The 27,978-nt window shown below is 42.0% G+C and overlaps 1 protein-coding gene across 12 annotated transcripts in view; it reads right to left on the bottom strand.

Annotated features, from left to right (window-relative positions):
* The window catches only part of ARVCF (ARVCF delta catenin family member), a 268,720-nt gene that overhangs the window by 86,334 nt on the left and 154,408 nt on the right, over nt 1–27,978 (bottom strand). For 7 of the 12 annotated variants that reach the window (XM_048063871.2, XM_066979117.1, XM_066979114.1 and 4 more), the window contains 2 exons: nt 11,348–11,386; nt 2,822–2,980 (listed from right to left, as the gene is read on the bottom strand). In XM_048063871.2, the coding sequence (XP_047919828.1) occupies nt 2,822–2,980; nt 11,348–11,386 (198 nt within the window). The remainder of the gene's footprint in view (nt 1–2,821; nt 2,981–11,347; nt 11,387–27,978) is intronic. The other 5 variants (XM_066979115.1, XM_066979116.1, XM_066979122.1 and 2 more) reach the window with 1 other exon arrangement.

The raw sequence follows: 27,978 nt of genomic DNA, 5'->3' as shown, positions 1-27,978 counted from the left end.
GCCAGTAGGCACATGCTGCAACTTGCGCCACTGGTTTCTGAAAGCCATTGTGTATACAGCCATACAAATGAACAATCATTAAATAAATCTTAAAAGGCAAAATTGTAACAGCATTGGATTCTTCTACCAGGCAGATTCTAAACTAGGAGAGATGACATTTTTGCCTTGAAGTAGTATTTTATTGTTGCAATAGAGTGGCAATTTATCTGAGATAGCCAATTTCTAGGTAGTCAAATTCTGTAGGTCCCAACCAGCAGTTAATAGGGTACGTACTGATTAGTGTGCTTGTTTACAGAGAAGCAGCACTGGCCCAGGGCGATTAAAATTGCTCAAGTACTCATGCGCTTGCAGCAGAGCACCAGGACAGTGCTGATCAAGTCATACACTTCAACTATAGCCCCATCTGTAGCCATTAGTCAAGAGGAGAACCATTGCTCCTGCAGCACGCTGCATGCCCAGGGGACACGTCTGCATCTCACAACCCACAGCAACTCTCCTTCACTGTCCTCACCTGAGCAGCAAGGTCAGAATTTTGCCACCACACATGATGTACGAGCAAACTTCATTTTCTCCGTAAGGCACTCACATGTAATAGTGTGACCTATAAAAGCACCGTGATGATACCTATTAGAAGTGATAGGAAGTCAATGCCAATTAACTGCAGGACACTTAACCAATGCTATGGAATTCCAACGATAACAGTTTTCATTTTCACATTCACTACCAAAAACAAAACACAAGTTGAAACCAAAGTGATTAAAAACAACACAAAAAATCTGACCTCGGATTCATCTCTAAGTGCTCTTAAATTTACACTACATTATCACAATAAGGAAAAGTCAAAACAAAACCACTCAGACAGCAACAACCTCAGCAAAGACCCAGTGTTTCTTTCAACAGTTAGGGCTAAGCCAGCCCTGTCTGTGTTTAGACGTTTCAGAGCCACTTTCTCAACAGCTGGATTTTTCTTTATTTATTTATTATAGAGTTGCTAAATAGACCAATGAAATACTAGGAAACATCTCCAGATAGTACATAAGTAGGAATCAGTGGAATTATTTGAAACTACATAAAACCACAGTCTGACAACCATGCACTCTCCTCCTGTTCTTAATGCGTTTCAGTGCCTGGAATGAACTAGAGTAACAGAGAAAAACATTGCTCTTTGAAACGGAACAGCAGTTGTAGAGATGTTCTTTTTACAATTTTTCCCCATATGCAGACATAATTCCTTTTTTGGAGCTACCACTTCCCTTTTCTGTGGGAAGATGGTAAAACAACAGCTATGCCACAAAGGAGAATAACACACCTTGTCTGTTATGACAAACACGCAGATTTATCAGCGGCGTGACTATTTCAGACAAACTATTTCATTCCATGCGGTTCCGTTATCTAGGGACTACTACATGGCCTCTATTCTATTTTTATAGTCATAGCTATCATTTTATTCCTTTGCATAGCTGCGCTTTGTCCTAAAAATATGCACTACTATTAGTCCATATAAAAAGGTGTCCATCACCACTGTAAGTTTATCACTTCCTTCCTGTAAACAGTTGTTGCTGCCACTAGAAAAAAAAAAGGATTTATTTCAAATAAGTCACAAATGAAATACAGTAGATTATTTGAAGAAGTAATCAACACGGGTTTTGTTGTCTTTTTTTTAGGTTTTATTTTTTAAGACCTTCATTTCCTTCTAAGAAGGAGAAAATAGGCCAGTTCAATCTATCTTTTAACTAACATTTTAAAGCAGATACTCAGTTTATACGAATGCGTGCAGGCCCTCTGATCTCAGGAAACAGACGTTCCTTCACTCTAACCTGCAACTCCAGTGTCCTCTGCAAACCTTAGAGGACTGCAATTCTGGAATGTCAGTAAAAATAAACACTGATATATGCAACAACCTCCATTAAACTCCTCCTGACACGGAAAGCAGCTGGACAGCCTTTATTTAAATCAGTGCTGTTTACAAGTTTTTAAAAAAGGAATCACCCTTGATCTTCCACAAGACCAAAACCTAACGAAGATGTCAGCTCAACTCAAGACCCAAACGCCAAGTCGTATTACTGTTCCAAAAACCGAACCCAACAGCATGCAAGGCAACCATGAACATGCAGCACCTGCTCATCAGAGATTGCAAAATTATCTTACATGAAGCTTAGAAAAGGGAGCAAAAAGACATCAGGAAAAGACAACATGCAGCGTCTAATCCAGCAGAACCTGCGGTACAGGTCGCTTGAGAACATACCCTACTCATCACGAGTAAAATCCCATTCACTGTATTGGTGCAGAATGTAGATGTTGTGGTTTCATTTAAATGGGATGCTTCTTGTTCTAAAGGACAAAAGCACAACTGCATATTGTTATTACAGATTATAACTAATTTGAAGACATGCTTCCAAGCACATTCTCCTAGGCTGCAAAAGTCTTTTATTCCAAGCCCTTCTATCTCATCTAATTCTCACATCACTGTACATGTTTACAGGGCAATTCTGTGAATCGTGTCAATAAAATAAAGCGAACCTTAAAAGAGCAGTCTGGGAGTGGGTGCTAGTATTTCTGTTTGGTTAACCCGGATAATTTTTGCTGCTCAGTTTGCAGCTCCATGAACACCTATGTCAGCACAACCGATTGGGAGCAATCTGGACATAGAGACAAAACTGAAAAACAACTTTAACTCAGCTTTGCTAGCAAACGCAACATACTCAAAAATCACTGAGGATCAAAATAACATGATTCTCATCGCTTGTGCTAATCCCTGCTATTTTTATTTTGTGATTAGGTGGTGGTTTCCCATTTTCTTTGTTGGTTATTAACCTCTCACCTTGGTTTCAGTTCTCCTTGTGGTTCCATCTTCAGAAGTGACAATTGACACATGGGAAGTCGGAGTGCCTGGGTCTTCCTCCACAGTAACTGTTTCTTCCACCATTTCCTGAGGTTCTTGCATCATTGCAATTGATGTCTGGTTACTGGGGCTTTGTTCCTAAAGAAGCAGGCAAAAAAAAAAAAAAAAAAAAAAAAGAATTTTTCACTTCTACCATCATGGTATAAATATTTTATTGATTTCAGCTTTTTCAACTGAGTAACACATTCTACCCAACAACTTGCAAATAGAGATTCAAAGAAAGAATAATTTACTGCCTCATAAAAGCATGCTGTAACTATGCCGGTATGACTGGGCTCAGCTCAGTAAATGGAAATCATGTGAAGCAGCTATAATGAACTTCATATTTATAGGCAACCTATTACAGACTACCAGACTACTGCCTTATATTTAAGCCTGCCTTAAGCTTCCTCTTCGATGCCCGGTCTAGGAGGAGTGGAATTTCTGTCCAGAAAAACATTTATTCTGTTCTGTAGCGAATGGAACCACGGGGTTTCAAAGCAGTTTATCTTGCACATTATTAAAAGTTTATTTCCATTTAATAAAATCCACTCAGTTGCAGACTACAGAAGGCTATAAAGCATCAATACCTACCATTAAACTGACACCTGTCTCAAACTGTCCAAAGCAATGATAATCTAAAAAGGACAGCTACAGATTAACAGCTGCATTACGTGCAACGCCACCCTTCTGACATCTTCCCTTTGCCAAGGGGTTAAGATCTAACCAGCTGTAAGCTCGTTTAAAACTTGTAACAGATAGACAACAAACAGAAACACTAAACAGAAAGAAACTAGATCAAAGGCCAGTTCTTGCAGGAATACTGCCCAAAGAGAATGTTTCTGCTTCTCGCCAGCACAAACGTCTGAACTTTCCTTTTTCTTATGCAATTGTGTGTCTCAGCACAGAAATCAGAGAAGCTCCCCTTTGGTATATGAACGTATTTTAGAAGTTTCACAGCAAGTGGCCAATAAAGACCTGGCTTACATACTGAGAAATAAGACTTTTCTCCGGCATTATGAATCCTCAACTATGTGAAATGAAATGGCAGACTATTCGTTTCATTATAATTCCTGAAGCTATCAGGCTACACAAGCCTCAAAGCCAAAGAAAGCTTTGCTCATCTTGTCTAACAGGCATACAAAGAGGAGCCTTTATTAAAGAACATATATATGCACACACACACACTTTTTTTTTTTAATGGAGAAGAATGACACAGGGCCTTAATTTGCAAAGTTAATACACTTTTTCTAAAGAAAACACCATGGGCAAATTCAGTATATGTTTTCACATCACAGGAAAACAAAATGATTGGGATGAAACTGTTGCCATGTGGGAATCGAATCTAATCACCTCAAGGTTTAAATACTCTGTACTTGTGAGAAGCCTCATCACCATGGAACTACAAAATTTTATTTTGTAAAATTTTATTTAGAAAAAGTGCATTTCATTCTGATGAACTTTAGATTGCCCTCTTTGCTGTGCCACGGTTTAGTGTAAGCTCTGAAGGACATTATCGTTCCAAGTGACTTTTTACCAGTGAGCAGGAACAGGGGACTGAGGTCTCATTAAACTCCACAGGGAAAACATGTCATTTAATTCCTGTGTGATCTATAATTTCCTTTGAAACAAGCCAAGATGCCCTTGTTCAGTTTCCTTTATTTACAGCTGTATTCTGACATTCTGGAATGTGGGCTCTAGTAAGGCAGCTGCTTTCATTTTCAGGTAAGTACTAATATTAACCAAGACCATGACAATAAGCCTTCAGCAATCATCTCAGCCAAAATGCAACAAGGACAGCCTTCAAAGGTAGCACGTGCTAGACCACCAGAGGTGATATAAGCAGGCACTGCTCTCATTTTTATTGAAATCAGAAAGTAACACAGGCTACAGAATTTATCAACAGAATAAGGCTTTTGAGATCCTAATGAAAATCACCCCTTTCAGTCTGCAGTACTTCATTGTTACAGCCGATAACTCAAGATGCACTGAATCTTTTATGGTACAGTTCAGATGTCAGATGGTGTCTTTTGCCTAAAACTTCAGGAGGGGAACTAGCTCCTGAGATACATACCTGAATCCCTTCATATTTCTCCTCAAAGATAATAAATTCCAACTGCAATTCAGTTTTCCCCACTCCACAGCAGAGCTTCCCTTTAAACAGAAGGATTTACACAATATTGCAACACAGTGAAGGCTCAGAACTTCCACGCATCTTCACACAAGCAGTCTGGCCAACATCAAAGACACTAGTTACACAAAAATATTTATTCCATTACACCTCGTCCCTGTAAACCTCCTTGTCATCTCTGTGGCATCAAATGCCAAAACTGATTCAGGGTGCAACTTGCTCACTCCTCTCACACGTGGACGTGCATAGACGCATCTCATCCACCTTGCTCATTTCTACCTGCACCTCGAGATAACTGCATGAATTCACATTTCTTCCTTCTCTGGATTCTTCAGAGGCAAACTCTGCTCTGCAATAATAAATCTGAGGAGATGGAAGGTGGAAAAAAGTATTTTGCTCTTTGTGTTTTTGTAAAACTTTTACTTTATGAAAAAAATAGCATCCCTTTGTATTCAGACTGCCTGTAGGCAAAGCAAACCTTTAAAGCTGGGCACTTAAACATGAGCAAATTGCATACTAGAGCATATTGACTTCAAATAAACACCAAGCCAGGTTTTATCCTGTGGCTGCTCCTAAAATGAAGATTCAGGTACAGATACGGTACAGATCTGCAGGAGAAAGATTTGTTAGCAAGAGACTGTCCTGAGCATCAGACAATAAAAGCTTACAAAGTTCAAGTTGAATATCCCAACACAGACAACTAACCAGACCGCATTTTCTTCTATTTTCCTTCTTACTACATGAGCTACTGAGGAATGCAGTGAACGAAGAGGACAGAATATCATCCAGTTTACTCTTTCCTGAATCAGTTTAAGGAAGTGGTTCTTTCATCTCCCAAACCAGTATTTTCTCCACATTGCTAACTTGTAGTTGTCACAAGCTAGCATTAACAGAGAAAAGATGCAAAGATTTTGTTATCTGTTTTTAGTTTCCATCATTATGGATTTTAGGTCATTGCAAATTGCAGAAACTGGGACACATCACCCCTTTCAACCACCTTCCTCTGTGCTCAGCTTCTAAGGCAGTATCTAGGACGCATTTGCTAAATACATCTTAGCATCTCAGATTCCAAACATTTGGCAGTTGAGCCTAATTATTCAAAGTTAAACACACGTTACCAGATAGAGCTGGAATATGACACTCCTAATGAATAATCCTATTGGTAATTCCCTGCCTGCTAAAGGTAGGTAATTCCAGTTTGGAACAGCTTTCCAAGCAAAAAGCAAGATGGCAACTCCTCTTTTCCTACCACAGTGGCCAAGTCCCTCTGATCTATCCCCCCCATCAAACAAAATGGAGTTCCCCAGCACAAGAAGGATCTGCCATGCCACAGCAACAACTATACTCCCAGCTGAGCATCTGGGAAAACTAAATCTGAAGGGAACTTCTTTCCAGTACTCTTCAACGGGGGGACTGTCAGGAATCTTGACAGATCCTGCACATTGGCTCCCTCCTCCTCTGGGGAGGCTCCCTTTGAAACAGTTAAGCAGAAAAGCAGAATGACAGAGATTATGGAACAGTAAGGGCCAGCAGTAAGGGCCTGAGGGACATGGGAGCTGAGGTGGGACCCCATGGATGACAGGGCAGGGGCCTTGCCAGCTGGTGCCCAGACACAGCACCCAAGTGAGGTGAGCAAGACAGACCTGGAGATGGCAGCCAGGCCTGGCCAAGAGGTAGTATCATGGTGACGGTGGAGGCTTGAAGCCTAGCTGGGAAGTAAATCTGCAGGACAGGGTTAGGATTAGGTCCAGTGATAACCAGGCAGGTCCATAGTGACAAGGCAGGCACGAGGTCAGGCCAGGAAGGCAGTCTGTAGGTCAGGGTCTGGATCAGCTGGGTTCATGGCCAGCCACACAACTGAGGGCCCAGAGCCAAGGCCTCTGGGCTGGGAATGTGGGTGGAAGCCCCACCTGAGGCTGGTCAGAGCCACTAAGGCCTATCAGTATCCTTGGGGCCCTGAGGGATCCCACTGCCCCTGTAAAATGGCTACAGGAGATCTCTTGCAATAAACAAACACGTCAAGTTGCTACCTCCCAAAAATTAATATGCATTAGCTGTGAGGTCCCCTTGAAATAATATCTTTGGCTCCTTCCAGGAAGATCACAAGACAACACCAGGTTATAAGAACAGATTGTAATTCAGCTAGTGCATAGGATATCAGTAGTCACGGCTTTTCTCCCTGCGTTTTTTGAGTATCAAATGAATCCTATGCTGTTGATCCGTGCTACCATCTCCAGCATGCTTTAAAAACGCCAAGCTATTTAAAAAGCAAAACAACAGCAACAATCAATTTATCCCCAGCCTGTAAAAGTTAAGTGCAGATGAAATAGCTAAAGACCTTGTAAAATAAGCAAGAATCAAAATAATAGTAATTCCCGTTTTGTTAAAAAACAGAGTGATTTGCCATTTAGGGCACATACCTCCTAGGGCTTATTTTGCATTAGAACACTACAGCTTCTATAATCATCACCATCTCAATTCCTAGAGTTATATTTCCATCAAAGCAGCTATTTTATATCTTTCTTAATAAAAGAATAACCTCCCCTAGGAGGATCAGACATCCTACTTAAAAACAGTAAACAAAGTTCTTTATTCTCTGCCTATGAAACAATTTAAAACAGTCTGGCAATAATATAAAATTGCAGTAGATTATTACTTCCACTAAAACAGTCCCTCTTCAAAAACACGGAAAGCATGTACATCGAATCATCATTCTCCCAGACACATCCTTTGTTCAGCAGACTGCAATGCAGGCTATTCAGGCTACTGCTTACTCCAGGCTACTGCTAGACACCGAATTTGAAGGGTTTTGCAAAGCACAAAGGCTGGATTCTACATCAGTGGACATACTTGTCCTCACTTGATCCCAGCATAGACAAAGCTCAAATGTATCAACTCCTGTGAAGAACATTAGAAGGCTGGGTATAATTAATGGCGTTGAATAAGAGCACTAATTACAGCAAATAGGGATTCTCTCTCCTCCCCTTCTCATACTTTGTTTAAATTACTTATTAAAGCTTCAATTTCTGCAAAGCATGAGATAATTTACAAGTACAAAGCAAACAAACATCTATTTTGTCAGAAACAAGTCTTGGGTTGATGTTCTGCCCCACTGGTCTCCTTCCAACTTAGGTCTGCACTTCTAGCTCAGACATCCTCAGGCTGTTATTTGCTGAAGGCATGTGGAAGAGAAAGGAGGAGGAAAAAAAAAAGGCAAATTTCTAGAAACACATCAGTCCAACAAGCCTTGAGATCACCACGTTCCTTGTTTGAGTGAATATATTAGATCGGTATCCCAGTAGGACATCACAGAGCAAGAAAGTCACTGGTGAAGCTTGCTTGGTACTTTTGTGGCAGACCTTTCTCCAGTACAAGATCCAGCTACGAAGCAGCTGTCTGATCATCATCATATTCCCCTGACACGTTGAGCTCCCTTTTCTCTTATCCAAGCCCCCAAATCCCTGCTGCACCCTCTGCCCTGGATTTGTGCAGAGAGCTTTTTGTGCTTCTCAGTAGCGCAAGAGCTGAAATCCAAGCTCACTAGCACATGCACATCACTGAGCCTCTGTCATCTGAGAGGCAGCCACAGAGGAGACTGTTCCTGAAGCATGATCAAAAAGGGATGAGCAGACAGAGAAACAGGTAAGCCCTCACATGCTAGCACTACTACGACAGGGCACCTCCTCATAATCAAGGGCTGCCACACACTGTTTTCCTCCAGTTCCAAAAGACACAGCAAGATCCAGGCCATCAGCCCCAAGCACAGCTGCTCAGTCACAGCTATCCAGACTCTTCACAATCAGGGGAAATACTGCTGTACAGCTGGGATCAAATGATAACACATCACTCAGGCAAAATGGATCCAGAACAACAGAAGTACATGGATTAGGCCATACTGAAACCAAAGCAGTATATGGCATCAGAAAGAGTTTGCAAGATGGACAAGGATTTCAAGACGGGAATACATAAACATCTACGTTGCTACAGATAAACTGATCTCCTCTCAGTAAGCTTACTTCTCCAGTTAAATATCATGGGAAACAAAATGTAATATTTTTATACATATCAGCTCACTTCAGTGTCAACCCAAACACATTAACCTATGACAAGCTTCCAGCGCTCTGTTGGAGCTCTCACACAAGCCCTACCCTGAGGCTGGGCAGTTCTGAACATAAGGAAAATGTTAGCCCTAAATGAAAGCAGGCTGTCCTGGCATGGGGTACCAGAATGAACTCAGCCGCACACCACAATGCCCTGGCTGTTTCCTGAACACTTACACACTTCCTTTGTCCTTTAGAAACACACACGACAAGCAACTAACAAATAATGCCAAGAGCTTTTAAAGCACCAAGGTTAAAAAGGAACTTTTCAGCAACTGGAAAAAAAAACCACCACCCTTTACTACAGAAGTTTTGAAAAGCCACAAACCAGCTTTTTTTTTTTTTTGCAAGCAGGCATGGTAATTCACCATCTGAAGGCATCGCACCTTTCAGGGAAAGCAAGAGGCGGAGGTGAAGGAGAAGGAATCAAAACGCAGACAAGGCCTGTAGTAGTAATAGTCATCCCTCAAATACTGCCAGAGACACTGGGGTTCTGTTCAGCCACGCGGTAACTGCCCATCAAGAGGGAAATCCACAGTGCCTGCCCAACGGTCAACAAAGAGGGCTTTTATGCTATTTTAAACAATCTGAAGTGTCTCAGTTAATGGAAGACCGGGCAATTGGCCCTCAACTATTTCTAATTGACTGGAATGATGGATGAAGCTAAAGGGAAAGCTGACCCACTGAACTTTTCCATACAAAGCTAGAAAACTGAGGGAGATTGTAAACAGTTTATAAGAACGAAAAGTGGGAGAGGCCTTGCTCCTCTCAACCTGCTGAGAAGTTGTTTTAGACTATGGAAAACAAAGACCTTCAAACTCAGGGCAACAAACAACAAAAAACACTGGGGTAGGCCTAAACAAATAGGGTATTTTTCCCATGCTCTCCTCCCCTTTCTCCAGTAGCTACTTAGCTCTGCCATGCAAGCTGGTCCTTTGAATCAGAAAGGGCAATTTGTCACTTTGACAAGTGAGACGTCTCTCAGGGCTCTGCATTGCTTTGCCCTGCTTTTCAGATTGACTGGGTGTTAACCAAAGATGTCTTGATATCGACATCCCAGTCAGTCTCAGCAGAAGCGATATGATATATACTTAAATATTACACGTTAAGCAGACCCACTACAAAATAAAGGTAATGCTCAGCAAATCAAGCATACCCACCGATTTTCAGAACCAAGCAATCGCTAGTAGCTTTTGCACTGCCGAAGGATGATACAACTGCACTTCGACAGAGCAATCTGCTGACCCGAAGAGTTCCTGGGAGGGAAGAGTGAGGACACGCATCTTCCAGGTAGCAAAAGAGGTACATAATAGCTTCAAACTCACATCACCCATCTTCAGGCGGCTTAGCAAGGTACCTAAATGCACAACAACTTAATTCTTCCTCTCCCGTCTCCATTCAATAAAGAATTGGAACTTCAGAGAACAAATCAGATCTTGCACAGACTAAATCGCATCCTGGGACACATCCAGCTCTTGCTACCAATTCTGTAGGGAATTACATCCAGCCTGTGGCATTTCAAGAAAGCATTAAAACTGGGGGATCCAGGCCTCGGAGCCCAGGTAGTAAAACCCAGAATTGGATGAGAGTATCACAATCCATCAGTCAATCCCTTAGTCACAAGCTCTTTTTCCCCAGCAGTTTGGCAAGATCATGTAGTAAAACAGAAGCGTAAGTCCTACATTTAATACGAACATGATAAAGAACAAAGAACAAACACTTGGAACACATGTTATGGGTGGCTTTATTTCTCCTTGCTGTCAAGTGTGTATATCAGGAAAATCTGTCCACCAGGAAAGCATACTAAATGAGGAGGAAATGACTGCTTCTCACCGAGATTTGGTACAGAGAGTTCACTACCATTTGCAGTAATTTAGGTCTGCAGCTTTTTAGTCAATACACCTCCCAAAAACACAACAGAAATTTGTGTGTCTAATCTTTGACCAAACCCAGAACAGATCTGACTTGCTTCCTCTCTGGAGTCTTTTAGATGAACTAAGCAAGGCTAAATTAGGGAGATTTTTAGCGGGATGAAGTTACATCATGGATTACAATTTTCCAGCAAGCTTTTTCCTCCATCTCCACCTGCTGCCTCTACAATGCTGGCATTAACGGTGGTGTGGGATGACTCATTTGTACATTCCTTTCTGCAAGACAGGCATTCATTTCTCCTTGACCCCGCAGAGTTTTGGTCATAAATTAAACTGATGCATGTATTACTAGATATCAACTTACATGCACATAGGAGTCAGAAGTACAAGCTAGGTCCTTCATCTAAAACAAAAGAAAGAACCGTCAGTTTAGCAGAGTACAGCAGAAAGTTTCTTTAAGCAGTCTGTGTGTCCCAGACTTTACCCCAGCCACCTAAACACACCACTACTGTGTTAAACTAAAATCTGCTAGACCAGCCCATCAGTTTTCGGCTAACACATGCACGCCTACTTGCGCTGCTACAGAGGTACCTTAGAGAATTGCATTTTGAACTTCAAGGCAGATGTAAACCATCTCTGCATTCTTCAAATTACAACCAAGACTGGAACATTATTTTGGTGTCCTAGCTGCCATATCAGATCAGTGTTAAATGTAACTAATCTTCTCATCCACCCACAATTTTGCCTCTAGGTCTGAACTATGCAACAAGAATGCTTTTGTGGCAAAACACATGGCTACAACACAAGAAACAAAAAAAACTTCCATAAACTTGAGGGAGATAGAAAGAACAAATTGGCCACTGATGAATTTTTAAGCCTGAATTCCAAGAAAGTGGCTTCTAAACTAAATTATTTCTCATTCTAGAGAATACAAAAGTGATTGACAATAAATCTCATCACCCATCTCATAACGAATGTGCTTGCCAACGTCTCCCAGTATCAGGCACCAAGAAGCAGGTTTGCTTGGCATCAAGACAGCAGGAATGCTTCAGTCCAAGCAACTCCCCACAATATTATCCATGTTAAATCAATTCTGTTTCCCTCTGTACCTTGCCCCACTCCCTCCCAGCCCCACACCAAAAGTCATTTTCTAACTAAAACATAGCAGAAAACCTGGGAGTGGCTTCTAACATAGGCCCGGCTCTCAGTATCATGTATCCCCAGAGACTAAAACGTGACAGCAGGAAAACTTTGCGGGAGGTCTCTGATGACTACAACTCCATGTGAACACCAAAAGACAAAAACAAGCCAACAAAGCCAGAGGCCGCTCCATCTGCCGTAAATCTTCCCAACAGAGGAGATTACAGCAGAAAGGCAAATTTTCCCCAGTGTGGTGCAGTTACTGTGTTATTTCAACTGCCCGAGAGAGTTCACTGACAGCTTTTTTTCAGTAGTCTGTTTACTTCATGCATTCTCTGTGCATTTCTTGGGACTGAGCTTACACCCTTACTTGTACATGGATAGTCTTGGCAGGGACTGGAAAGACGGCAGGTAGACTTCCTAAGTCGGTGTTAAACTAGCACTAAAATGTAGATAGAGAAGGGGAAAAAAGCAAAACATTGGGGAGGAAAAAGAACATTGTTGAAGCAAAGCTGAGGAGATTCCCAAAGCACATTTTGTGAGCATGGAGCTCCCTGTTTAACAGAAAGGCCAAAAAACCTGAACAACATAAATCCTGAATATTAGGGAAAATGCTGAGGAAGAACATTGCATCACCTCTCTTTGGCATTTGCATAGCTATTGCTGAAAGAACTCTGTTTGGGCCTTGTACGCACAGCTTGGAAGGACGCAGATATGCTGCGATGGCTTCAGAACACAGCTGGCGGCACAGTCTTACGAAGAGATCAGCGCAGAACAGCTGAGAGATCAGAAACGTCTCGCACCCAGCCCTAAGGTCCGAGCTGTTCACCTCAAAAAGAAGGTCAAGGGGTGATCTGATCATAGCTCAAGTGCCTAAAGGAGTAAGGGAAAGCTCAAAGAGAATGCTTCCGACCCACAGGTAAAGGATTAACTAGTGCTACTGACAGGAAGCTGAGGATCTGCAAGATACGTATTTTGGTTTAATTTTTAGAAAGCAAGAGTAAGCAGCGCAATGAAAAAAAACTTTCATGTTAGAATTTCCTTCACTGATTAAAAATTAAGAGTTCTAACCTTTTAAGCAACATGTTCCTCTTTAATCAGAAACCTGATAATGGAGAGGTGCTCATGTCTCTGCACACAAGTACTCATACTTCACTGTTACACCCCTCTGAAGGTTTTCCAGTCTAAGAGCAAATTATTTAAAGCTTGTGAAAGACTTCCTCCATCCCAGCCCCAGAAAAATCATACTTAAATGCAGTAAAGGGATTGTTGTCAGCAAAGGAAGCAGCTCAGAACAGGTTTCCTAGTCAGCAATGGTTCTGCCTCAGGGACATCTCTCTCTCCACACCGGTGAACCATCGGGAATCCCCTTCTCAGCAGTGCCAGCAGCACTTCAGATAAGGTCAAGTTCCGAACCAGAGCACTGTGCGAACTCAGCTGGGAAACCCCTGCCACCGAGGCATCACATCGCTGCCTGTCCCATTCCCCAGCCCTCGCTACCTACATCATAGCTCCCCGAACCTGTTGCGTCAGCCTGAGATGGCTGCATAACAGCAGGAACAAGTAACTGAAGGGAAAAAAGAAGAAATAAGCACTGTTCATCCAGGTACTGCCATCAAGAAAATTCACAGTAAACAACTGTGTACACTCAGTGGCAAAATAAGAATAGTGAAGGACTGCTATTCCTGCATGATGAGCATGAGTCCCAGAAAGGGAAAGTCATTTAAGCTGAGGTGGAAGTCACAGGCCCAGATGAAACATCTTCTTAAAACTAAAATAGCTTTTTTTTTTTTTTTTTTTTTTTTTAAGTTAAATGTGGGTTTTGTTGCCCCTCCCCACTTTACATCAGCTATGGCAAAGCGTTCCACATGCTTTCTGGAAACGAACATCTTTCTGTGGCCACTCATATTGGCACTGAGCATACAGTCAGCATTTCTGGATTAAATGGGATTTTACAATTCAAATGCTTTGCCAACCACGCAAAAATTTACATTATATATTTTTTATTATTTCTGTTGTGCATGCATTTGGCACTTCGCAATGGAATTCAAATGCGACAAAGATTAAGACAAGACACTGCCCTAGAGCTAGAGATCTAAGTCACTTCTCTCAAACAGGTTCTCAGAGGGTGTTTCAGAGCCATTTCTCAATTAAGCATACAGATAACAACAAGACCTCATACAAGATGAAATTAAGGACTTGCTATTACCTAGCATCAGCCAGAAAACTAGATTCATATTCTGAATGCTGCACTTTCGTACAGTTAGAAAGACAAGTTGCGACACTGCTGTTCCAACCCAGGAACAGGCCAGCTGCATTTCACTCTCACTCTTTGTTGTGGTTTTATGCCAGGAAAGGGAATCTTTAATTTTCCAGAGCAACCCTGCAAAGCTGAGGCTGCAAATAGCATACAGTGTGTTAGCAAACTCCTAGCCAGCTTGCTCATACCCTGGCCAGAGCTTTTCACAGTGTGTAATTCCCTGCGTACATGCTGGCAGCAGCGACTGCCTTGCTTTGATTCAAAGAAGCCTCCTCTGATAGTCTCCTTTGTTATTTAGGATCGCACAGAATGAACCATTTTCACCTGTTTTGGCAGCATAAGCAGCGGCCAGGTACCCAGCCTTACCTTCTTGCCTTTCTCTAAAGGGAACTGCCTCCCTGAAACCCACCTCCACCACTAACGTGTTGGCAGAAGGATGCCGATTCTTACAGCACAGCTCCCGTAAGTGCATCACAGAGGAACAGCCCGCTCTGGAAAGCATTAGCAGTTCTTCTATCAGCTATACACACAGCTGTCTCTCTCAGAGTTCAAATGAAGTTGTTTCATTTTTCTTCCAACTCTTCAGGAGCAATCCGAAAATAAAGTCATCCCACCCCCCTTTAACCAGTCGGACAGATTCAGTCAGCACAAACTCGGCAGCGAGCCCACAGCCCGCCATGAACACCCTGCCATAAACACCGTGCCTGCCTCCAGGACTCATTCTCATTTGATTTTTAGCTTTCAGATTTGCCTCTTCCAGGAAAAAAAAAAAAAAAAAAAAAAAAAAAAGAGAATGGTGCCTTTTAATGCCTTCCTGGAGTCCCCAGCAGGACAAAAATACCTCCAGAAAGGTACCACTGAGCCAGCGAGACAGGTTTGGTGATTCGGACTAACCCATCACTCATAATGATATTCTTAAAAAATGATGCAGGCATCTTCAAAAACAGTCTGACAGAAATCCATACTATTCCACAGCTCCATGTGTTCAATCTGTGAGCAGCATAGCTATCAACAGCTAACATAAGCATGGAAGAGAGAGCACGTTGGGCAGAAAGGAGATCCTAAAGCAGTGCTGGGAGCCAGAGGCACACCAAGAAGAGATGGACAGCTAGGAGCATTACAAAAAGGCTTAAGTCTAACCACAGAGGGGAGAAACAAAACAAAAAAGCACAGCAGGGAAGGAGCAGGGGGAAAGCGGGAAAAAAGGAGATAAGACAGAATCCATATGTGCGAGAAACATTTCAATCTTTAATTCCAGCGTGTTAACACTGCTTTAGCTACCCATATAAATCATTTGACAAATAGCAGCTCTCCCCACATACTACAGCATAAAGATTTTATTTTTTTTAAAGACTTCCCAAAGAACACAATGTCATTCTTTGGCTTTTTGCTTGGTTTGCCTAGCCTACGTTTTTGCTGCTCAGGACTCATTAGATGTGTATCTTGTCCTGGCACTTACAGACAGGAGAACATAAAACACAGGAAACCTAAACACAAGCCCAGCATTCAATCTTGCACAAGTGAACACTCATAAGCAATAGTGACATGCCTGGGTTGCAACTTAATGGTATTTCTTCTATATACGTTACTGTGTTGTAACATATGCCAAAAAAGGCCTACTGAGCTGCACTCAGTCAATATGAGAAAGAGAGAAGGCACATCTTTCTGTTCAGCAGTGCTGCTCCAAAAACACAATCAACTTTCTGAACTTCCACAAACATGCCCTCGGGTGCATGGCTGTAGCAAGACCTGCTTCCATTTCACCAAACCTGACCGCATCCTTGAAGTCAGACTCCCACCCTGAATTACAGGGCTGTTGGGCACCACCAAGTCAAGAGGATTTTGATGGTGGATGAATTAATTGTGCCTGAATTGTTCCGTACCAATATGTGAGCAACTCATTTAAGAGAGGTGAGAAAGGGTCTTTTTCAGAACTTACAGAGGGAGCACAAATCAAGATGTATCTGCCACACCAAAAGCCCACGTGGTGCCAGACACTGCTTCCAGCCTCCCAGTGGGCTGGCTCGCTGCATCTGACACACTGGCTCAGGATCGAGGAAGAGTACTGCCCTAAACCACAAATACCAAGCAAGTGCAGCAACAACACACCACAGACAGAGCCAAATGAATAAATCTTGCTTACAGGGGATGACAGCAAGTCAGGAAGACCAGACGTAGCAATCTAGCTATCTGGGTGGAAAACAAAGATACTCATCCTTAACAGCAAATGTTATAATGGAAAAAAAAAAAAAAAGACAACACCCACCAATGAACATTTCATACACCACAGGTGGAAGGAAGACAGGACTGATTCTACACTTAGTACAGGTATCCATGTCAAGTGACCAAACACGTCAGTATCTCCATCTTCCCACCATTTATCAGCTCACGTGTGCATAAATTAAATCAACTTGTTCTGAACAAGGAAAAGTTAATCAGCAAGAGCTCAAATCACAGAAAATAAACAGAACAGTATGCTTGCCAAGAAATTTAAATTGAGTACAGCTCTATTTAGAAAATTAAAAACCTAAGGATAACTGTGTCATTCACTAAACAACAGCCACCCAACAAATTCTAGCAGACCATCAGTATATATCTAAAATGTGTTTGGAGACCCAGAGAATATGCCAGATAACCTGCTCTATATACCCTCAGCAGTAGACGTTAGCTAGTCTTAATCCTAGCTTTGTAAACCTTGTAGACATAACTCACTACGCTTTTGAATCCATAATATTTTGCAAAGCACTGCAGTTTGCTGGCTTATAAGCATGCCCTGCTGGCTCACTGGATAGAAGGATTTCTGCTGACTTCATGTATCATTTCAGTTGCATTCATAAGGGATTAATAATTTTCCCTGCTAAGGATATAGGCTGCAAATACTGAGTAGAAAAAGGTTATGCCTGTGTCTGACAAAGACTGGTGGCATTTTAATAGGTGATATTTGACTATAGCCATAAAGACATTCTAAATAAATCATACTAATGAAAACCAAGGTCCTTCATTAAAGACTGAAAAGTACATAAACAACCCAGAAGTGACTGAATATTGCACAGCACTGCTTAGAACTCTGAATCATGTTCTGAAATAACCAAATAATGCCTTATTTATTTACTATTCACTATTTATAAGCTTATTTAGAGTTTTTGCTTTAGAAAGGGAAACTGGGCATGCATCAGCTGTTCTATCATACTAAGTTATACATGAACACAGATAGTCAAACATTAATAAAAGATGCTTTATTCTCAACTAATTAATTTCATAAATTCCAAACTTCGACAAGCTGCTGAAGTAAGTCCTTCTACAACCCAGATGCCTGCTGTTTTTTCGAAGATGAAGCATTTTAACTCAGAGCTCTACTTTCTCTGACCCATCTTCAGCAACCTCAAGCCATGCTGTGGTGGCATAGCTTCACGTCAGCCCAGGCACCTCAGAACAGGGGCAGGTATAACATACGGCTACTGTTGGGAAATGTGCCTCTTCATGCTGTATTTGCATCCAGCCCCATTGCCTCCATTCCCTCTGTCAGTCATTTACACTACAGGAAAACAGTCAGAATCACAATTCATTTTACCTGCAATAGAAGACCAAGTTGTCCAGTCCTAAAATGTTCTAAAAATCTCCGAAGAAAAGCTGACAACAAAAGCCATATAAAGACATAGAGCACACAAGCCCTGAAGCATTTCACTATTTCTTTCATCGAGTTCAAATAGGCTATTTAAATACTAATCTTCTGGAAATTTTGTTGCTTTTTAAAGCCATAATTGATAAAATAGGTTTGTTATCATTCACATTTTGTACTCGTAATTTCTCCAAGTAGGAGGGAGATCCTCAGATAAACCTCTGTTTTCTTTGCAGTCTTTCCTGAAGAAATTTCTCCTTTTCAGAGTTGTACGCATACCACAAGAAACAAGATTTTTTTTTTAAAGAAGAGTACAATATTTCATGTAATAAGAAGAACATAAGAAATCATAACGGGAGATTAAATTAAATATTTCTGGCCGAATCCTCTACCACTAAGGTCATATCTTCAGCACGTTGCCAATTCTGAAGCACTGCCATATTTTACAATGAAGGTGATTTTCCGTCATCAGATATTTGCATTCCAATAATAGGTTTCTATCTTTATACTCAGCAGAAGGTAAGCAAATATCAATACAAATCCACATAAGGAGTTTAAAGGATTTTTTTCTCAGTTAAAAAAGCACCTTCAGAATAAATCACTGAAGGAATTGCTTCAGGAACATGAGCTGTACCTGCAGCAACTCTGTGGCAGAAGATACCATCAGTGAAATCCTTTGCTTATAGCATTAAGCATTATTTGCAGTTTCAGCAATCAAGCAAGTTCAAATGGTCAGTAGTAAATACCTTTTGTAAACCATTTGCATCTTGTTACTACTAAAACAGATTCACAAGAGAACTCATTAGCTGTTCAGGACCAGGTGGAGAGATTTTTTTTTAAAGATCTTCACTGTCAATCACCATACTACAACACAAGCATTACTCTACTGTTCTCTCTAGCAGAGCTACATGATCTTGATGGCAGACCAGCAGACTTCTTTCTAAAAGCAGATAAATTAAGTGGAACCTTGTCACTCAGCTGAATCGCCCTGCAGTGTCTATTACCCACTCAGTCTACAATGCTCAAGTCAGCACAGCACCACGCAGACACAAACAAAGCTGTTTGATATCAACAGGAAGGCACACTTACAATACATTACCCTTTCATGGAAGAGCTCTTTTTTGCAAGTGTTTGTGTATGCTTTAACAGACAAAATAGCTATATTCAGAGTCAATAATTCCACATGCACACCACAGATGAAGTGTGCTTCTCAAAACAAAGAGCCCATAGACTGCCAGGAGCTCGTCAGACTCAGCTTCAGTAGTCCATGGGGCAATAGTGAAAAAACAGTACATGTTAACATCAGCTATATGTGAGAAAGCTGGTGGCTGAGAGACAGCTTAAGCATTAACTGCAGTCTACTTTCCTAAAAGCCTGGCAGTAGTAGTCTAGAGGAGGCACTCCCCAGCCTATTGAGAGAAATAACAAGTGACAATCCAGGCAGGCACGTTGACTGTCCACTCATGCATGTGTGATCTTGGGCCAAAGAGCTGATGTGCTAAAAGGTTTTCCCCAGAGGACAAGTGTTTAATTAATATCTGCTGAATTAATTGGTTCCCCATATGCTCTGCTGTGTTTCTAAGACTCCGGCCCTACTGATACAACTGAAAGGTGTCAGGTGTGGTGGCTACTCAGGAAGTTCTTCGGGACACTTTCATTAATCCAAAACTAATTCATGTTTCCACTTCACCAAATTCCAAGTGTGTCCATCTAAGCAAAGTCATGTAAAATGCATTTAAAATGCCCAACTCATAATGATGTAAAACAAAAAAGCCTACACGTGCTCTCATTTCAGACATAAGCATGGCATATAGCAGTGAAACAGAAGGAAAGAAAATGCCCATCTGAGGCCATCCGCTCGTTGGCGAGCACATTGCCTGAAGGTTGCCTGGTGCTCCCTTCACACTCCCTCCAACGACCTAGTCCTAGCAGCTGGTGCCACTCTTACCAAGCTTACATCCACCTCATCCTCTCCTCCTCCTCCCTTTCATCAGGGCAGGAGAGGTATTTTCGGACTCTGACTACACCTGGCACGAGCCTGTACAGTGACATCAGTTTTCCAATGTTATCGATCTCACTGAGAGACTTTCCTCACGCCCCCAGCAGTGGCAGGGTGCGCGGCTCCTCTCAGTTGCTTGCACAGGAGCCATCCTCCAGCAGCCGTAAGCCCAGGCCACAGAAGCAGAGGGCTGGAGGAGCCATCCCATAACCAGCCTCTCATGAACTTGCACTAGCGCAGGTTACCTCCCTGTCCATGAGGGCACATTACTCACCGGGTCCCCACTCTCTCTCAGTTGTGGTGCCACCTCTCCCAGCCCCTCCGTGAACATGCGCACCTACACCATGACTGGGCCAAACAAGCCCCGTGTTGGCGTAAGGGAGGACAAGCACCCATTATGGCAGGCTAGCGGGCTGATTCGAAGGCCTTTGATGTTTATTTAGTCCAGGTCTCCAATTTCAGTATTCCCTCACGTACACAATACCCACTTAGAAACTCGAATACCACCAACTATAATTACCACACCCAGTGGTAAGCGCAGACTGCAGTGACAGCAGCGCAGCAGCATCCATAACGCAGACCAAGCTAGCTCCCCAGCTCCCCGTCAAATATTCTAAAGTCAACATTTACAGAAGAAAAGCACTGTCCCAGCTAAATTAACACACTGCGTGCCAAGGTTTTGTTACTGTGCCTCCAGTGTAATAACACGCTGTCTGCAGCAAGCTGCACAGGCCCAAAGAGCAGATGTGTAACCACTGCCTAGTCAGAAACTGTTCTCCCAACGTCACAAAGGTCTGGTGCAGCTACAGCACCACACTCAAGACACCAAAAAATGAAGCTGAAAACAGGCTAGTATAGAACTTCGAGGCAATTCTGCTGCAGGAAGCAGTTAAAGCACACCACATTTGTCAGAATACACAGGTGTGATTATAACATGTTCAAACCTTACTGCCTGTGGAGGAAGCTGCCACCGGGTCATGCTGGTAAAGAAACAGAAGGGACTGGAGAGAGGCTTAAAATCACATTCCTAAATCAGAGCCCTTGCTAATAATTGTTTCTTTACAAGTATATGACAACTATAAAAAAATAAAGTTAGCTTCAGGAAATAACATTTGCTACGAAGCAGGCTGCAAATTAGAGACAGCAGGATCTATGCTACCTGTCAGGCAAACATATTTTCATTTTATACTGGGCATATGACAAGCAAGCCTTTCAAAGCGATCAGTATAAAACATCAGCGTGCAATGCACCACTTGGAAATGCAGCAAATAAAAAAGGTGGGAAGATTTCTCCTGTCTGGGCGACGAGCTTCAGAAAGATTTGCAACGTGCCATGTGGAACTGGCTACGGCACTTCATCTTTCCAAGAGCTGTCAAATCTTTCTCAAAGCTATGAACTGCTCCTATTCAAGTCATAATAACTGCCCCATCCAATGATTAAATCCTCTGACATTTCATTTAGGAGCAAGTATTTCTACTCCAAATGCTAGTAAAATGCATAAGACAACAAAAATGATAAAGGTTCAGTTTCCAGCCATGAGCCTACACAAAGGATTTCAAGAAGCAGAAACCATAGTACCCACAGCATCAAGTCAGCATAACCTCAGTCATCCCCTTGCACACAGACTGATCTGCTCCTAGAGGCACCAATTTGCTCTTTGAGGATTCAGGCTTGATGGGATCCTTTCCATGCACATCACTATGTTTTGTTTCACTACCTTGCATGCAAATATCTAAGACTTCGTAACACATTTGCTGTCCACCTGGAAGTCATTAATGATTAATTTCTGAGAAAATCAAATACAGAAAGCTCTTGGACTTTCTTCTGTATCTTCATTGTTTTCTTTGAAGAAAAAGGAACAGAAACATCATGTAAAATCCAGCTGAACATAGTAAAAAAAAGCAGTATTTTTCATTCTCCATACAATAGCCAGGGAGTCAAAGTTTCTCATCAAAACCCATGGATTCGGACAAATGACTTGAAGTACACAAAGCACCTACCAGCTCAAATCACATACGATGGGAGTCTTTTGTGTTCTCTTACAAAAGGTGACCATTACACAGTGGATGAATTTGCAAACCTTCCTTTAACTGGGTTTTATATAAATCAGACAGGGTAAAAAGATATTAAGTATCGATCTATACTGCCACCTTCACCCTCAGCAGCACAGACACCAAGGAACAAGCGCAGAGCTGACATCTATGCTGAAAAAGGCTCTGCACCCAGACACAATTCAGTTGGTGGTGAAAGATTACGTCCACCATGACTGCTCACCCAGTCCTTAGAAAGATGTCATATTTATTCTTTCATGTCTGCAACACAGCTCTAGGGAACTGCTAAATATAGCCCAAAAAGCAACTGACAAGAGAAGCAGCACACTCACTTCATTAAGAGCCGGTTCAGCCCCTTACAGACAGCTCTTGCTCTCAAGGTATTTCAGAGGAACCAACCCAAGCAGTCCATGAGAAGCTAATGCATCTCAACTGCCAAAGCATGAAAGCATCTGACAAAGGGAGGGGGGGGAAATACCAATTAGGGATTTTTGAAAAGGAAAAAGGCCACAGTTACTGTTTCATTTTTCTATAAACCCACGCTTTGTGCTGTCAGTGGAATCAGCCATTTGATTTAGATTTACCTCCCCTATCAGTCTCTCTGCTCTTGAAACAGAAAATATTGTTCAGGTTTCTCAAGACAGAGTTAAAAACAAATTCCCACAGAGATCTCCCCAGACAAAAAGTGACTAGTGACTTATTGCAAGATATAAATATACCAAAACCTCTCAAAAAGTTTCTGACTCCAGCTCTTGCTTTCACAGTGCAGGCTGTCAGATGAGTTCTTGATTTCTTTTGTAGTTGTGGATCACCTGGAGGCTGTCTGTACAGAAAGAAACAACTACAGCTTCTCAGAGTAATTCCTCAGGCAAATACTCTGTCCTGAAGGAGAAAACAGTGCTCTTTCAGAAGAAAATAAAACCACTGGTAAAACAGAGCAATTACTCTGGAGTGAAGCCACTTTTAATAATAATAAAATCCATCCAAGGACATCTGTAAAGTAGAAAATTTACACTGAAATAAATACAGATCAGCACAGCTATCCTAATATGTCTGTCTTTCTCCAAAGTCACGGGATTTTTCCTTAGCATCTCCCCGAATGCAACAGCAGGACAAAGCTTGCAAAGTAAGGCTTGCAATAGGAATTCAGGAGAATATACAGGCAAATCTTCCATAGTATGACGTTCTATATCCTATGTATTAAAAGACTGGCTTTTAAGACAACACATTATGAACACCAAATTCAGTTTGCAAGAAAACAAAATGATCAAGAAGCATGTTACAGATCATGCTTAAATGCTTTGCTTCTTGCCTGAAATTTGCTTCCTCATGGACCAATCCAGACAGACAAATGACCAAGTGGTTTTCCCATCCAATTACCATTCCAGATTTCTGAGATGTGCTGGGAACAGTGAAAAGGTAACAATCTTAGGCAGAAATAGCTTGATGACTAGGGAATGCTGAGTACCAAATGGTTGGAGTGCACATAATGACTGTTTCAATAAGAAAAAGTCAAGTGAATGTGTACACATAGAATGCAAACAGAAGGTGATAAAATTACCTTGGTTAAAATGGTTCAGCATGGCTCAAAACCAAATCACGACTAAAGATTTACTAAAAATGTTTTTACGAGATAGGCTTCACATCTCCACTGCATTTTATATCTCTGGTAACACCTTTAAAATAAAACCAAACCATGAATAGAGTACCTACAGCAGCATCCACTCCGAGTACCAGTACATGCAGTCAAAGGCAATTTTCTAAGTCTTTTTTCTTGTTCTTTAAAAAAATAAAGGGGAGGAGGGGGGGAGCACATTCATTGCATATCTTAAAATATAAGAAACTCAGTCAGCTTTTGCAGTAATCTGAATCACTCCTCTGAATTCCCTTGCATTTTCTCACAACACATATGAGTCTTGCACAGATTGGTTGCTGTATTGCAACAGATAAAGAGAAAACCTGCAGAACTGAGGTCAGAGGTTTTCACCGCTAGCTGGTATTCTTTTTCATCGGGAAGTCAGGGAGCTACATGTGGTATATGTAACAGAATGAAAGCTAAACTAAACAGCTTGCAAGTCTTGCTAAATTATCTCTACTGAGTAAGAATCATAAAAGCCACTTAACCCACAAAGAGGCTGACTATTAGGTTTAGTTATACCAATGTACACTGACCAGGAAAAGGCCTTAAAATCCTGCCCTAAATCCTAGCATGAAGGCTCTCCAGTTTAGGAGCCAGTCACCGGGGTGAAGTATCTGAAAGCCCTACAGCTGACTGGGGAATACAAGAGGAATCCACGAGCATTCAAGTGTAAGCAACTCTGCTGACTGAGGGAATAAAAATAGCAGCCAGAGAACAGCAAAAATGCAGGCCTGGTCTCTACTTGTACTCTAACACAATACCTGGGAAAACTGTTATGGGCATAATCTAACTAGACAATAAGTCATATATTGACATTTGATGAGTTAATGATCTCTAATACTGTATCAAAGAACTTGGGAACATTTCTTCATCTAAAAAAACAACAAAATATTTTCAGAAGTTGCACGTGAGTCACTTCAGAGTCTCTGATGTTTTCTGTCCAAAGGACGCAGACCATTGTGCTGTCTTTCCAATGAGTGCCACACTAATTTTCCGTATTAGTGGTGTTTATTCATTAAAGAGAAAGGAAAAAAAATCTTTTTCTAAGGTGCAGCTAATAACAGAATGAGCTACCTCATTCATCTAAATAAAGTCAGCTGTAAAACCTGCAATAACCATTTAAGTGTCTACTTCGTTAATTATTTCACTGTTCATCTAATTCATTATAAGCATCCAAATAAGCTCATTCAGTGTATGCCGAGTTCATAGAGACACTGAAGACACCTACTCGGAGAACCCAGCACACTGCTCACTGGGGGCTGGTGCCCTGCAGCCGCACGCTGCAGCCTGATGGGCTCTGGCCCCTTGGACACTGCTCAGCACAGCCCAGCACTGTGAAGTTCCCTGTCTCTTCAAACATTAGCTCCTCTGTAGCCTTCGCGTGTGCTTTTGGGATTGTTACTTCTGATATCCCAATTTTATTTCAGGATAACAACTGGCCTTCTACCACGGACAACATTCTCCAAGGGAGAGGACATAAATTATTATTATTAACCCACTTTCCTTTTCTTTACCTGTATAGCTGCAATAACAGCTATTCCTCTGAAAACCAGGATTTTTAAATATACATGGTAGACCTCAGTTGGGAAACAAGTGCAACGCACCTTCAAGAGGGCATGAGGAATTGCAAGTACACCCGCATACCCTCTGTTATATTCTCCATCCACTCCTTTCAAAAGGGCACGGCTCTTGTGATTTCCTTAAGAAAAAGGCAAAGTTCATTTCACCTTTCTATGCTTCATCTCAGTTTGGCATTTACATAGACCCAGAAGATAACTACCTCTTTTCTGGTAATTTTAACACACGTGAAAGCACCCCAGCTTGAGGTGCACTTAATCCTTTCTTGAAGACAGTAATTAAAGTTAGCAAATGCACTGGCCTGAGAAGTTATATTAGCAGTCCACTGCTCTCTTTCACTACTGAGAAGCACCCTAATCTTCAGGTAGAACACAATAGCTGGAGCTTGGAGAAAAATAAAGAGTAAAGTGACTGTGAGCCTTTCACTTGGACAACCCCATGACAGCTTCACTCCAGACGGAAAAACACAACCGAAACAAACAGAACAAAGCCCCAGCCCCCCTTGAGTTCCTGCTGAGGGAGTGGCGTTTTCCTGAATTGTTTCCAAACAGCAGTCAGTGTGGGTGGGTACGAGGAGTCAAAGCCTTCAGTACTGACTGCTTGTTTAAATAAACTCCTCTTCTTTTAAATGTGCTCCTCTGAAATGTCCTCCTTTGCACAGAGGTTTTTAGCCCTGGAAGCATTTGTGCTCACAGAAAGGGTGAACGTGCACCATTGTGATTGCAATTACAGTGCAGTTCCTAGCACCACTCTCCTTACATCTCACAAATAAAAGCTTCTGAAGCTAATAATGAATTAAAGCATGAAAAAAGCAGTGAAACGCATCTTCCACTTAGCGACAGTTGAGGAAGTAACAAGCAGTTTGCTCTTGACTATTTACTGAGCACCTGAAATGCTGCAGATCAGCACTTCCAGCCAGCACCAGGGATGCCAGCCTGAAGATTTACACAGGAAGCAAAACCGATGCTGTGATACAGCCACAAACACACAATCGTGCAACGTGTGCCAGCTCGATATGAGACAATATGCTCCTCTCAGAAATTGCAGCCATTTGGGTGTGGGAGAGCAAAGACTAAAATCTGGCCAGATATTGATAGGACAACTGTGAGAATTCACATAGCACACCAAATGCCAATTAAAACATTAAACAAAAGCTAACCATCTTGGTCTGTAAATTTTTGCCTCCCAACTGCTTTTTAGGCACATCATTTAGAGAAGCTGTGTTATTAAAAAAAAGCTCTTATGCACACACAATTCTATGCAGGCCTTTGAACTTGCAGGGGAGGACTCAGCGTATGTTTGGGCCAGCAGAATCTACTTGACTAGCTTCCCAGATTTAGCACAGAGAGGAAAATTCATCTACAGCATAACTCTATTAAATGAATGTGGCTCCATTTAAGTCGAGAGCCAGGTCTGGCTCATGGAGCCGGCACACAATTAAATTACACGAGAGCTGAATGTTGGAAGGAAGAGAATTTTCTAGATTTAATGTTATAAACTGGGATAAATAAACCCCAGTGACAAGGGGCACCTTTGAATTACAGCTCCACCACAGTGAAGCCACAGATTCTCAACCATTGCACAAAACTGAGAAAAAAATGCGATCGGCTCCCATTTTGCAGATGGGCAGCTGCACACCGCATGCTATGTCAGCAGCAGCCCTCCGAGTCTTCTGACCCACTCTGGAACCCCACATTTTCGCCTTTCCAAAAAGCTAAATGTTATGGTACTCAAGGGATTTACTTTCAGTCTAGTTCTCATTTTAACAAGTCCTTTAATAACCTCTAGCAACCCAAGTATGGCCAATACCACAGCAGTTATCCTAAAATGAAAAGCCTAACCTGAGCGGAAGGGATGCAAGATACCTTTCAACAGGAAACCTCATTTAGCTTTTACCTATACTAGGTTGCACCAGGCACAGCTCTGCTGTATTCAAATCACCACCAGAGTACAACTGAAGGAACAACTCACTGCTTCTGCTAGGATAAAGACACCAGAAGAAAACAAAAGCCAGGGGGGGGAAAAAAGAAATCTAACTAGATGCTTTTCTAATTTTTTCTTTCGCCTGATACTTCTTTCTCCCAACACAGAAATGGTTCAGGAACTCCAGCTTGGTTCAGGAACTCACACAAACACGCTGAAAAACATATTTGGAAAGACAGAAGCATATAACAGAGTTTGCCCTGGAGGCATAGAACAGAACTGGGTCAGAAAACTGGGTAACATTTGACTTGCTCAGGCCAACACAATCAGGCAAAAAATGAAGTTTTGATTGGATTATGTCCACGTTGGCTTGAAGCAGTTATCTCCTACGCTGACTTCAGTACTAAACGCCTTGAGCAATGACACTATCACATTCCACATTTGGAAGGGGATGTGCTCGGTTTCATCCCTTCGCGTTTGCACATGCACAGCATCCTTTACTCACCCACCAGCAAAGAGGAAAAACCTTTCATAACCTTTTCCTGAGCTTAACTAAAATCACCTGGTAGCTGTCAACAGAAGCAAGAACAGAGCAGGTAAATACCATCCTCGGGCAGGCACATGCCCAGCCTGACTCAAACCTCCTCTCTTCCAACACCCGACTTTGCCAGCACAGGCATTGCCACGCTCCACCACGTCACAGACATGAACGGAGCCCTGAGCTTCCCGCAGCACTTCACTAAGTCATTTCTAACAATCCACAAGTGTCTTAATACAAGGTGACTT

The sequence above is a fragment of the Anser cygnoides genome, chromosome 17 (assembly GCF_040182565.1).
Source record: "Anser cygnoides isolate HZ-2024a breed goose chromosome 17, Taihu_goose_T2T_genome, whole genome shotgun sequence".
NCBI lineage: Eukaryota > Metazoa > Chordata > Aves > Anseriformes > Anatidae > Anser > Anser cygnoides.
This window is presented reverse-complemented; position numbering and strand designations above follow the sequence as displayed.